Raw genomic sequence first — 14,179 nt, 5'->3', positions numbered from 1 at the left:
TATTAGTTTAAGGTATTGATTTTGTTAACTCATGATTTACAAGCCATCAACACTGATTTCATTCCTTTTTGAAGGTGGATACTTTCTTTTAATGCTGAAGAGAACTAAAAAATCCATAAAGTGGAATCATATATTAATTAATAGTATTAATTAATACTATTTCTTGGCAACATATTGATTTCTAGTCTGAAGACTAAGCATTAGCAGTGGTTTTGGTTTGGTTTTATCGTAATTTAGGAGACCCATTCTCTTTTCATAAATGAGAGCAAATATGCCACTGAACATGTGCAATGTGTTTTTACAAAATTAGATGCTGATTAGCACACTCAGGATTGGCATTAATAAGCAGATTTGAACTTCACTGCTGTCGACCAGCTGGGATCTTCCTTTTTTTTGGGTTTTTTTAGAGGTGAATCAAAATCATGCAGTATTTTTTAGTACTGTAACCTTGCTGGCAGCAGCTATTTGCTTGTGAGCCTGATACTCCCACTGGCTGTTGGTCTGAAAACTGTAGCTGGTCTATCATAGACCTTTAACAATCCATCCATTCCAAAGCTGTTAAAAAGCACTTTTTTGTTGTTGTTGTTTGGGTTTTTTGCAAACTTGCAAGAAATGGTATTTGTACTCATATTTCTCCTCAAGAAACCAAGTAAGTTTCAATTCACAGAGAGAAATGTGCAGAATCTCTATCAAATAAGTGGGGGAAGTGCCTGTTTTCTGACAGTGAATGTTTCTGCTCAAGTTTTGCACTGGATTATAATGGAGCTTTGGTTAAGCAGATTAAATAGACAAAAGCAGTGAAACTTCAAAGGCTGACCAAATGTGCTGAGGTTTTATTTCCCCTGTCTGTAATGCCTGCTTTTGCCTTCCTCTCATTAGCACAGAAAAATAAGCCAGTAGAGCGTGATGTGTTGTCAAACTGTAGTGCCTGTAGTGCTTGATTTCTATCCGAGTTTTTGGGCTGTGAATATTTAAGCATTTTTTTTCAAAGTAGCAGTAGATAATAGAGTTCCTATGAGAGAGGTTTTAAGAATGACTGCAGAGCTGAGAGCTCATCTGCAGTGTGGAGCTCATTTTAGATACCAAGATGCAAAAGCTTCCTTCCGAACACAGACAGTAGGTCTGTGACGTTGGGGAATAAGGATAAAGCAATACTAAATGACATGGTGTAAAAATTCAAGTTGTTCTGATATTTCTGCCTTGTGTTTCCAGTGTTCTCTACGGAACAGAGAAATAGGCAGCATCTATTACCATTTATATTTTGAAGAGTGTTTCCTGCACTGTGGGACTGATTTAGGCATTTGTGTCGGTCAATGAGTTATCAGAGACCATTTATTTGGGAGGGGAAAGTGAACACATGTAAAATAGCTAAAATAATAATAAAACCAGGATTAATTAAAAAGTACAATATATCATTTTAAAGGTAGATAAATTATGTCACCTCTGTAACAGGTTCCTATTAAGCTCATTTTATAACCTTAAATGTCATAAATTACTATGATATGTATAAGCACAAGTAACATTAGACAGTTATAAAACTGCAGTAAATTCTGACACTGTGGTTTTGGATTAATTTTTAAAAACTAGTGTAATTCCAATCAGACTATTTTTGGCTCTCTGAATATTTTGAACAGCCTAAGTACCTGTAAACTAGCAAATTGTGCTTCTGAACAGGTTAACGGCATTTGTTTAATGAAATCACCTACCTCTGCATATCACAGAACCTCATGAATATCCCTGTCTCCCCGTTTTCTTTTGTTGTCTTCTAGAACTACACCTGAATAACTAGACTAATGCTATAAAACTAAAGCATTTTCTGAGCTCTGAGTCTAGTAATGGTGTTGCTAAATCATGTCATCTTGTAAAAGTCTTGCGAGAAAAGATACAGAAATAACCTTTTCGGTATTTTGGGGATCAAAGGCTTTTTAGGTTCATTTGAAGAAGGAATATATGGAGTCAAGACAGGAAAGCTGACCAAATCATATGGCCTTTGGATATTAAATTTAATGCTCTCTTCCCTCAAAATTTAGTCATAATCAAGCTTTTTATGCTAGATGCCTGAAATGTATGCTTGTCATTCAGGAAGCAAGTAACATTTTAAGGTACATGAAGTTTCATTGGATGAGTTCTTAACTCCTTGTCGCCCCATGGTCCTATGAGCTCTGAAATAGCTCCTTTCCAAATGAAATGAGGTGGTTCTGCCTTAGTGAATCAGTAAGTATATCACAGTGGAGAGCACAAGTGCAGGATCTCCCACATCACAGACTGTGGAGGCATTCTGGCTCAGAGGCACCTGCATGAGGCAAACGTTTACATACCTGGGCAGATTATGGAGAGTTTTTTCATGAAGTATAAAAGTATGAGTTTGCAATTTATTTGCAATTATTTGCAATGAGAGAACTTTAAGTAGTCTTTTATTCTTTCAGACTTAATGGAGGAAATGAAGAAACCAGACAGGAACTAACAAGTCAACAAACAAAGGAACTTCAGAGGCAGCTCTTGCCTCACACGAGAGAAAAGGATGAACTACCACACCTTCCATTCATCATGCTGTAGGCTGTGCAGTACTTAGGGAGCTAGTCCAGTCTCAAGGCTATTACCAAACAGGCTGACAGAGCTTCATCCAACAAAAATCTGCAGTTGACTTTCTTGTCAGGAAATCAGCAAGGTTACTGTTTTTCTCTTTAAGAAAGGCTCTTGTTGTTGTTGTTGTTGAAGGCATCCTGAAAGTTCTTGTGTCATTTTTAGCTTTTGTTTCTGCAAAAATTTAATTTCACTTCCACAGAGGAAATTAAAGCAAAACATACAACATTCGCTTGCTACTTGAAAAATGAATTAAGACACAGTTCCCTCATTCAAACTCAGAGGAAATAGCTTTTACCAGCAAGGCAAAGTTATCAGTGTCATCAAAATCTGAGTGGTTTTTAACTTTTTTCATTTCCTTAAAACCAAAAGGCTGCTTTTGAAATAACTTTTTAAAATCCACCATGAAATGCAGTATATTATCGCAATCACGATGATACTTTGCCTTGTTGATGGTTGCAGGGACAGAGAAGGTCTGGGGTCTGCAAATAAAAAGGTATGGGAAACTTTGGCCTGCAGCCATTTATGAAATCACTCACTCAATGTTCCCAAATTCAACTGGATGACACTTCAACCACATTGCACAGATCTGTGATTTTGCTCGAAATTGCCTATACATCACTCTTTCTAAAATGACTGTGAGATTGGTGTAATTTCTGATTTGCAAACACAGGATAATAGACCAATAGAATTGGTTTTTTTCTTCAGGGTTGTTTTCCTCCTCCTGTTTCACAGATACATCATGCCTGGCAAATGTTCTTTCAATTTAAGGAATGCCTTCTCATCTTGTTACGAGTAAGATGCCTTAGGAATGAGCAGAACTTGATTTACAGCAGGAAAAAAAATATTTTTAGGAGATTGTTAATCAATCAGGGAGAGTTTTTAGGAGGCAATTTCTACATGCAAAGAACAATACTAAAGTATTGTTTGGAGTAAATACTATTAATCTGTTTATGTAATCATTTATGATTTTTTCTGAAATAGTTTGAGTTCATTTACTGTTTACTAAAATAGGAAGCTGCATTTTTTTGTAGACCTTCAGATAAATATTGTAACTTCAAGACCAGCATTTTTGCACACAACAGCTTTTGCACACTTTTGAGTTCTGAATTTTATCCAAGTCGTGGAAAGTTCATGTCACCTACTTGCTTCATGAGTAAAAGTATCTGGTATTTAAAAGTGATTAATTAATTGAGTGCTTGTTCTTAAAAACAGTAGCTGAAAGTAGAAGGCAAATGTTACTATGTCTGCCACTCAGAAATATTTCATCCGTTTTTTTTTTTTTCCTCTCCATTTTAAGGGTCAAAAGGCTTGGATAGAGAAGACCTTTTCAAAAAGAGAATGTATCTATATAATTGCCAACAACAAAGACATTACCAGGTAAGTTTTCAATTTTTTGTTTTGGCTGACAGAAAAGGTGAATACTGAAGAAACTGGACGTGGTTTGGCGTTAGACATGTGAAACAGACACAGTTTACTCACTGTCCTTAAAGAGAGATGACAGGAGAACAAAAGTGCAAGACTTGTTAAGCAGTTAAATCCGTACAAAGCCATGGGATGTGTCACTCAGAGGTAGATGTGTCACTCAAGGCTGGGCAGCAGGAGAGGCAGTGAGTTTTAGTTCTTAGCTCTGCAAACCAGAGCATAAATTCATACCAAATTCTGAAAGCAAGGGTGCTGTAATGTTCACTGTGAAGCAAGATGCTAGCAAGAGCAATACAACATGGAGGACTGGAATTCTTAGTCCAAATATTACTATTACTGCTACTGTGTGGGCTAGCTAAATTGTGATCCATCTTGTATGGAGAGCATAACAGTTTGTCACGTGCTATCTGTGAGTAAGAAACAGATGGTCACTGCTTCTGTTCTGCATTCTTCCTCCTTCCCCATCCTTCAGGCTGGAGCAACTTTCTGGTGTCTGACAGAAGTGAAGTGAAAGTTTTTGTCTGCTTGTTGAGAAATAGTTGTGGGCTGTTAATCCTGGCATATGTGTACATGCAAATACAACAGATAGGACCTAGAAGAAGTGTTTCTGTGAGTCATGCAGAGCATGACAATGTCAGTTGAAAATCTAATTTCCAGTGGTTTGGGGTTTTTTTTTTAAAATCGCCATCCAACATTGAAGATACCATAATCAAAGTCTCATCAAATTCTAACTTACAGGTGCTGCTGTGGTCAGCTCATTAACCAACATATTCCACCACCTCCAAGTATAACAGCTAATAAAAATGGAGAAGAAACAAAGCAAGTGGAAGCTCAGCCAGATAAATGGTCTGTCAGTAAACACACACAAACATACCCAACTGATGCCTATGGAAACCTTGAATTCCAGGGAGGAGGACACTCAAATAAGGCCATGGTAAGGAACATTGGCTACTCTAAGGTATTCATCTGGTATGTTAACTAGATATGTCAGGATTCCAGCTCATTCAGTGTATAATCTATTGAAATCAAAGGAGGTCTCTCTGCTGTCTCAGAAAGGTGGGGACAGGATGCTCAAAAAGACAAAGAAAGAGAAAATGAAAGAAAAATATACTACCTACTTAGGAAGTACCTTATATTGTCTTGATGAAACAGTTTCATTGAAATTACCATCAGTAAATATTAATTAAGGAGGCAGCTGCATGCCCAAAATTTGTTTGTGTTAGACTTTTGGGCCAAATAACCCAGTATGGATACAGATTCTTCTATAAAGTTTGAAGTCTAATAAAAATAGAAATCTTGTCTTCATGAAAGACAGAGGCCTGAGAGAGCTGGAAAATGGATTGTTGAGTTTTCATAGCAGTAGAATTATCAGGAAGTAAAGCTTCTGCAAAAAAACCTTGGTTTGCTTCTCTTCTGAACAAATCCAAACCTAGAATTGTTTCTTTGCCCATTTGCTTCATAATCTGCCTGCCGAGACTGCCACTCAAGATAACCAGCCTGCAAAAACTTGTCCAAAATGTGTGGGAGAGATTGGTGATGATATGTTTGCTTTTAAAACAGAAATAAACACTAGTTTAGTTCATAGTTTTCTTTGATAGCGTAGTAGTTTGAAAATAAATTACAATGGTGGAATCAAACTGAAAAGAATGCAAATCATTGCTTTGGAGGCAGAAATATGTACATCAACAGTGAAGGGGATAAAATATAACACAAACCTCTTTTTTCTTATGAAGGTCATGCTTCTTTTTGGTAGTCAAAACAGAGGTTTTAGGAACAATACAAAATAGCTTCCAATCATTTTAAATAGATGGCTTCCAACAATGCAGATTTGAAATACTAGTTTAGGATCATTTGTCTGCAGTCAGTTTTGCAGATGTAGAGAGGAAGGTGGTGCTTTTAAAATTCATGAAATGAATGGTAAATTCTCAGTAGCAAACTGAAAGGTTTCAACCTGTTTTTTCTAGTCATAAGCAGTAGAGAAACTTAATATGCTACTTAGAAATTGTAAACCTCTTTGTTCAAGATGGAAGATGGCTTAATATAACCGTTGTTTGCTCAAGCAACAATTTACAGAGCAGATGGAGTGATAATATTGCACGTTGCTCTTTGCAGTATATCCGTGTGTCGTATGACACTAAACCAGACTCTCTGCTGCATCTCATGGTGAAAGATTGGCAACTAGAACTACCTAAACTCTTAATCTCTGTCCATGGTGGCCTACAGAACTTTGAAATGCAACCTAAATTAAAGCAAGTATTTGGGAAAGGTCTGATAAAAGCTGCCATGACCACGGGAGCTTGGATTTTCACTGGAGGTGTTAGTACAGGTAAGCAATTACCAGCACTTTTAGTGTACTCAGGAATTCAGTGATGTTCATTCACTAATCTTTCCCACAGGCAGAAGATTTGAGTCTCCATGAACAAGTTCTCACTCACTAGATAAAAAAAGGACCATTATAATAATTTGTGTTAAACTGCTACCCAGCCCAGACAGTAAGATTTTCCTGGGTCAGTATCGATTTGCATTGCTTGGTGTTTCCACTGAAAACATTTTCATCCTTGGTTTCAGTAGCAAGGAATCTACCACCAGTTATAATACATTTCTTTCAGTGATTGGTTATCCTTGTAGTTAAAAAATTTACTCCAACTTTGCCTAGCTTTAGTTCATTACTGGTTTTTTTGTACAAAGATCTTTCAGTTACTAAAGGTATATTTCCTGAGCATGTTTTTACACGCAGTGTTTTTTTCAAACCATGCTGGCTGAGTTCTATAAAACTCTTACAATGAGCCTGTTTTCCAGCCCTTCAGTCATTAACAAACCTCTGCTTTGAGCTCCATCTAGTTTTTTAACAGCTTCTTGAATTTTGGACACTGCAATTTTTGAGACAGTGCTTGATTAAGCTTTTAATCACTGAAGTAAAACAACCTTTCTGCATCCATTTGATGAATGTTCATGCACCCAAGGACTGAGTAGTCTTGAGGCTGTGTGATCTCTCTGGGAGTTAGTGCTCAATTTATAGTCCATCTTAAATACCATGTCCCCAGGTCATTGTCTCCACACAGGATCACCCACCACCACACATGCACACACTGCCTTCTAATTATATAAGGTATTAGCTCTTAAATGAATTACTGCAATCATGAAACAAAACCACAAAGTCAGTTGTAAATGTCTCTGCTTGAAGGCATTGCAATCTGTTTGCATTTTCCTTCAGTCTTCTGGCCACCTAAACCAGTTTTATGTTTCTGTGTTCCATTTTGACCACATTTAAAATATCAGTTGTACAGCAACTCCATGTAGCTACACCAGGAGGTTTTTGGCACTGTTCCTGGGTTCTGACAAAAAGAAACAGTGTTTGATACAATGTCCAAAATTTGAAAGATGTTAAAAAATAGCTGTTTTAATGATTCCCTATATATTGTTGCATTTTAAGACTATTTGCTTTCTAATTAATTTCATTTATGTTAATATCAATTCTTAGTGATCTTCCAAAAACATTCAGGTGGAAATTTTTATAATGTTTCTATTAAAAGATATGTAGCTGAAATAAATCTTTATAGCAAGGGGTTTTTTTTCTCAGAAAACAATTCCTTTGACTTTCATTTTACCACAAAAATGTCTAATGTTTTTAAAGGAAGGTGGCAATTGCTTCTGAAAATATTTTTTAAGTGAAAAAGTATTTCTTGTATAACTATAGGATTGGGAGTTTTTGCTTGCTTAGATCTCAGTGACAGCATTCCATATGTCTTTAACATTGTATACAATTAATAATATAATTCAAGACAGTGATACAGATTATACTGTGATAAATAACCAAGTCTTTCAAAGAGTTTATTGAATTTGGAGAAAGGAATTGGAAAGGTGCACCCAAATACTACACAATAAAAGCATGGGTTTGTCTGCACTGCATGTTCTATTATAGAGGTATGGGTTTTGTTGTGGAAGCAATCCAGAAAAATAGGTAGCTCTGTGAGACACAAGAAGAAAATTCTGTTCTTTAGTCAACTCTCAAAAGTGCCAAGATTGAAATAAAATAATTGTACCTATAGGTGTCATTCGTCATGTGGGAGATGCCTTGAAAGATCATTCTTCCAAATCCAGAGGACGAATATGTGCCATAGGAATTGCACCTTGGGGCATTGTAGAAAACAAGGAAGATCTGATAGGAAAAGATGTAAGTCTTTAAGGAAACTCCTGTGTGATTAGCAATGTCAGCTATGTAACAAAATACTCTGTTCATCTTTTTGGAATCCTAATACTTTTGCTGTTTCTATAACATGCCTAAGAACTGAAATTGAACAAAAAAGCTGTTGTTTATATTTATCAAGTTGTCATGTATGGCCTCAATAGTAGTTACTCCGTGCTAACTTCAATGTGGCATGCCAAGATTTCTGTAACTCATGTAAGGGCCTTTATGTGTACAAGACTGGCATTTATTTTAGATGAATACTCTGCCGTGGCATATTAATTACTATGAACTCCAAATGAGAATGTATTTTCTAAGGCAGTAAGAGGATTGTGTAACACAGTATGTGATCAAGGAGAGTACATTAATGAGCTTAGGGGAATGTGTAGTAAAGTGCACCATGTAACTCATCTTCCAAGGAAAATACTGCTGTGGAGAGTTCAAGTTTTGAATGTAAAAGAAAGCTCCATTTCTAATTCTTCATTTTTGGTTATAAGTCTGATTGATTTGCTTCCTTATAAAGCATGTGCTTCTGTTGGGCGGTGTGGGGAAATCTCACTGTTCTTAGTTCTAATCTAGGTGCATCTATGCTTTGACACACAGGTAACACGGGTTTACCAAACAATGTCAAACCCTCTAAGTAAGCTCTCTGTGCTCAACAGTTCCCATACCCACTTCATTCTGGCAGACAATGGTACGCTAGGTAAATACGGTGCTGAAGTAAAGTTACGACGTCAGTTGGAAAAACACATTTCCCTCCAGAAAATTAACACACGTAAGTAAAAAGGGTCAAACTGTAAGTATAACATCTTAAAGGAAGGGAGGGAAGAGTGGTTTGAAGTACTTCAAGGTATTGAAATTAAATGCTTCTTCCAGCTCTTTCTGGCAGGAATTTGATCAGGACTGTGTGACTGAACTATATACTGTCTGATAAGTGGTGAAAGAGTCCATATCTAACAGCACAGCAAGGACTGCATAAAAGGAGGAAGCAAAGTACACAAATAATAGCGAGGAAAAGCTACAAAGCAGTACAAATTTATAGAAAGGGAAATGTAAAGAATTTATGTACTTCTAGCTAGAATTCATAAGCATTAGTAAATACACCGAATGACCTTGTACAGTTCCTATTTACTGGAATCCCATGCAGCTCAGTGCTTTCTGATTCCAAATATTCATGTAACATTTTATTTTCTCTTTTATATAAATATGTTTCATTTGAAATATTGCCATTAAAATCTTTGATCATCCAAATAAACTGATCTGGGATTTTAATTTTTAATGGAGCCATTATCATGATAATTTTACATTAGTGCTTTCATAGTTAGAGTTCTGTGCAGTTCTAAAAATTTCTACCAGTTGTTACAGCCTCTCTAAAACAACTTTCTAGAATTCTTTTTGTCATTACTTAGAAAATCATTTTTTTAAAAGGCATTTTTTCATTAACATTTTTGTAGAAAAAAAAGATATTTTAAAAGATTAAACAAAAAAGATGTTAGTAGCTCTGTTTTTTCAACAACTTTTTTTAAGAAAACCTACAGCAGGAAATATACAGATGGTAAAAAAAAAAAGTTAATAGTCTTTCAACCTACATTTCATTAAGGAGCAACTGGAGAATACACATTGTTTCTATTTTTCCAGCTTCTTACAAATGCCATTGCAACCTGTATAGGCCCATGTAAGCTAAAAACAAACATTCAGAATGACAATTGCGTTGAACACTACAAAAGTTTCCAATAGAGTTTACATATTCTCATGGGTAGAGCAGAAAAAATGGGATAGAGTGCTAGGCGCAGTTAGAGATCAGCCACAAGGTATCTAAACGTGATGACAAGTCTTTAAGTACTGCTTTCTGCCTGTGGTAAGCTTAAGAAACTCAACTCCCCAAAACAATGTCCCTGGCCTTGGAGTGGGGAGACAGTGTAGTGCCCTGTGGCCCACAGACAGTAGGAATAGCTAACGTTGGTTGGCTATGCAGTTTTCATATTTGTCTTCTGCAGAAGTGCTGGGAGAGTTGGAACATTTGGAACATTTTTGTAAAAGAGAGCACTGTCTTGGAAGATAAGGAGGTCAGGGCCCAGAGGCAAGATGTTCTGTATCATTTCTTTAAATGATACTGGGGCTGCGATATTGGTTCTGATTTAAGTAGTGTTTGGTGATTTTTATCATGAAGTGGCCAGAGTTGGGAATACACATAGGAATTAAGAGTTCTGTGAAGGGCTGCAGTACACCTTCTATAGTAACAACATACAGGGAGTTGTTTTGTTTCTTTTTAATCACTTCAAACACAGGCACCTCCTCTGGAAATCTCGGCAGGAATCACTAAGGATTTCAAGAACACACAGGTTGGCCCATGCTCTGTGACTCCTTGTCAGAGCTGGGATATACTGACAGGAGGATTTCAGGAAGCTTCTGCTGTTATTGTGCATGGTGTTCCTGTTCTTCAGAGAGGAATGAAGGTTGAAAATACGAATCCTTTCACACATTCTCAGCCTTACAAAAACTTTGCATCTTTTTTATAAAGCACTGGTCGTTTTACAGATTAAGAACTGAATTCAAGTGGTAGTGGGATAGTCAGCCTTCAGGTAATGTTTTGTCCTTTTTTTACCCAAGTATCTTGTGACCAAGGCTACTGAGACCATGTGACCTGTGGGCTTCCCTTTGTCATCCTATGCCTGGAGATCACAGTGAGGCAGGGACAGCAAAGGGATGCTCAGCTGTCGTCTCTTCCATCGGCCAGCCATTTCAGCCTCATGATAAAGACACTAATTTCATATTTTTTTATCTTAGGAGAAAACATAGATATATGTCATCTTACTGAAGACTTCCTATATGTAACCAATGAAGAGTTAAAGCCTCACAGACACTCTAACTTGGAGCCATCCAAGTAACAGTGAACCTAATGAAGTAATAAGAGAATCATGTTAGCTATTTTGTCTGTACATGGTGTCGGTTGAAAGAGATTACAGTTTACCAGCACTGAATGAATAAACGATCAGTATGGAGATGATGCAAAAGCAAGGGCTGAGAGACATCTTAATCTTTTCCTTTTGGGGCTGTGAACTAGCATATAGACATTTTTCCCGGTGTTGGCCATGAAATGGCCATCACTTTTCCTAACTGCTCTAGTTTGAGTTAATGCTGTGATGCAGAAATCACATCCATTTATAATATTTCAGCCTCTTAAACTTAAGTTTTAATGATTGTTTGTTTGTTTGTTTCTGTTGTTCTGGCTTTTTGCAGGACTGGGACAAGGTGTTCCTGTAGTTGGGCTCATAGTGGAAGGGGGTCCCAACGTGATCTCCATTGTTTTAGAGTGCCTACGAGAAGAACCCCCTCTCCCTGTCGTGATATGTGATGGTAGTGGACGAGCATCTGATATTCTCTCATTTGCACACAAGTATTCAGAAGAAGGAGGGTAAGATTTTGAGATCTTCACCAAAGCTGTGTCTTGCTCAGAGGGACTATGTAGGACTATACAATGTCTACAGTGTTCTACTGTTAGTGTTCTAGCATGGAAAAAAATCATGTTTGATCTTGACTCTAGTGTTAATGAGTAGAAATTGTCACCACTTGGTATGTATTTGATGGCCCATTCAAATCAGCTTGTTCTAGGTGCAGCACACTGTCATAAAATCTCCATAAAAGTTAGCTGTACTATACTTGATACTGGGTTGGGCATGTTAGAAGCAAGAAACAAGTGGTTTCCAATAATTTCTTTTTCTCAGGCTAGGGCTGAGGTCAATTAGTGCATGTATTTGCAAAATTAGTACTACCTGATTCCGATGTGTCGTGTGAATGATTTTCATTCTGCAAGAGTGCCAGACCAACTGAAAAAATGTTGAACTTCCTTCCATTCTCTTGCTATTTTTTGTATCTGTGATGTTTCTTCAGGGCAATGCTGCCTAATGCCATGAACAGAGGGAAAGATGTTGTCTGGAGCATTCTGCTCCACAATCCTCCTGTTATTGCCCAAATGGATCTATAAAAGTCACTCCTAACTCAGAGTTTTCTAGAGTCTGTTATTTTTACGATTGGCTGTCTACCTCTTTAATTAATAGCAAATATGGTTAATTTAAACATACGCAGCCTATAAGAGCAGCATAAACTTCATCTGCCCTGCAAAGTGAAAGATCTGTCCTGAAAAATCCTCCCAGTGGAATACTCAAGTAACAGATATTCTCCATAGTCATTGTGAATATCAGGATTTTTTTTATAGTAGACAGACTCAGGCAAAACCCTAGTATATTACCTTGATTAGGGTATGGCCTACCTGTCTTGCACTGAAGAGACAGCCTATTTCCTTGACTGAAGTTGGAGCTTAGGTTGGGTTAAATATTGAGTAGATAAGTGACATTGTCTAGCAGGGCAGATGTTATTTACTGAATTGGGAGAGCAGCTCTGATGTTGGATTTTTTTTATGTGTGTATGTATTACATTTGGGATTTTTTTCCTTTCTCATTCATTCTTCCTATCAGCTCATAGGTAATTGAAAGAGCTTTCAGGATCAGTCTGTTTGCTCACTGCGTGACTTTCCCAGTGCATACGATAGAGTGTCAAATTTTCCTTTCCAATAATTTTTATGCAATAAATGTGTTCCTCTGGTAAGGCAGGTCTGTAATGACAATTGCTTGTCAGTCCTGCTATCTAAAAGAATAATTTTCTCCCAATGAACTCTGGTTTTTACTGCACTTCACAGGCTCAGCTGTCTCACTGCTTTGAATGCTTGCTGGTAATATTTGCCATCATCTGAAAATATATGTGTTTTACTAGGAAATGGATGAAGATTGGAGGGCTCAGTTTCAGATCTCTTTGAGAGATCCAGCATTTTGGACTTCTCTAGAACGTTTTCAATTTAATTTCTCCAATCATCTTTTGTTTTGTTTGATTCTCAGTTGGGCATTATGAGGTTTCAGACACAACAACAATTTAAAACGGGATAATCAAGGTGACATATCAGCAGTGTGGGGTTTTTTGTTGTGGTTTTTGGCTATATGCAAAGGGCCTTGTAAAATTTAGAGGTAGAAGTAGCAATGCTATAAAGTGTACTGATGAAATTCTAAAGGCTATTTCTTAATGAAATAGTATATAATAGGAGTAAGAGCTACCTGCATTATATTCCAGGATGATGGGATAGTTCACGTTCCCTGCCAGTTTTTAAATCAATGCTGAAGTACTGTGATGCATAAGAGCCAACCAGGATATGAATCCTCTGCTTCTTGATAACTCTTCATTATCTCATTATCTGTACTGAATGCAAAGATGCTGCATGTTTCTGTTTCTTTTCAAAATGAAATTATTGCACTGGTGGATGAAAAGTTGTTTCTCAAACAGCAGTCCTTCTGAATATATATTAATTCTGGCGATGTTGTCTTTTATGTCTCATTTTTCATTTAGGATAATAAGTGAATCCCTTAGAGACCAGCTTCTAGTGACTATCCAGAAAACCTTTAACTACAACAGGAATCAAGCTCACCAGCTGTTTGTGATCCTTATGGAGTGCATGAAAAAAAAAGAACTTGTAAGTGTAGTTTGACAGAGCTAATTTCTGTGACCAAACTTTACAAAAGTACTTTCAAGTGCTATTCTTCCAGGGTTACAGTTTATCCATTTTTCTTTCCTTATAGCTACGTAAACATACACAATCATTCCTCATAAGCATAGGCCAAGGAAGGGATTTTGTCTTCTGAAAAGCCTTTAAAACCAATTTCAGATTCTTCTCCCATGTAAGTTGTTGGGAATCTTTTTTCACAGACATCTGCAAGGCAGACTAAGACTCTGAGATAAATTCCCTGAAAGTAGGGTCAACTATGGAAAGTAGAGGAAAGGTAATTGAAGAAAGAGTTTCTAGGAGCAATAAGCATTCAGAGTGCATCAGCAGAATTTTGATCTTCTGATATACTTTTTAACAGCCTTTCATTCCAGTAAAATGGGCTATTCAGGTCTTCCAAAAGAAATGGAAACATTAAGTGTTCTTGAAGATCCCAT

At 36.9% G+C, this 14,179-nt stretch overlaps 1 protein-coding gene across 1 annotated transcript in view; it reads left to right on the top strand.

Annotated features, from left to right (window-relative positions):
• The window catches only part of TRPM1 (transient receptor potential cation channel subfamily M member 1), an 85,329-nt gene that overhangs the window by 40,157 nt on the left and 30,993 nt on the right, over positions 1 to 14,179 (top strand). Inside the window, exons 2-8 of the mRNA XM_061999113.1 lie at positions 3,884 to 3,963; positions 4,747 to 4,942; positions 6,121 to 6,334; positions 8,058 to 8,182; positions 8,798 to 8,969; positions 11,435 to 11,609; positions 13,589 to 13,712. Of these exons, the coding sequence (XP_061855097.1) occupies positions 3,884 to 3,963; positions 4,747 to 4,942; positions 6,121 to 6,334; positions 8,058 to 8,182; positions 8,798 to 8,969; positions 11,435 to 11,609; positions 13,589 to 13,712 (1,086 nt within the window). The remainder of the gene's footprint in view (positions 1 to 3,883; positions 3,964 to 4,746; positions 4,943 to 6,120; positions 6,335 to 8,057; positions 8,183 to 8,797; positions 8,970 to 11,434; positions 11,610 to 13,588; positions 13,713 to 14,179) is intronic.

Source organism: Colius striatus, chromosome 7 (genome assembly GCF_028858725.1).
Source record: "Colius striatus isolate bColStr4 chromosome 7, bColStr4.1.hap1, whole genome shotgun sequence".
Classification (NCBI taxonomy): Eukaryota; Metazoa; Chordata; class Aves; order Coliiformes; family Coliidae; genus Colius; species Colius striatus.
This window is presented reverse-complemented; position numbering and strand designations above follow the sequence as displayed.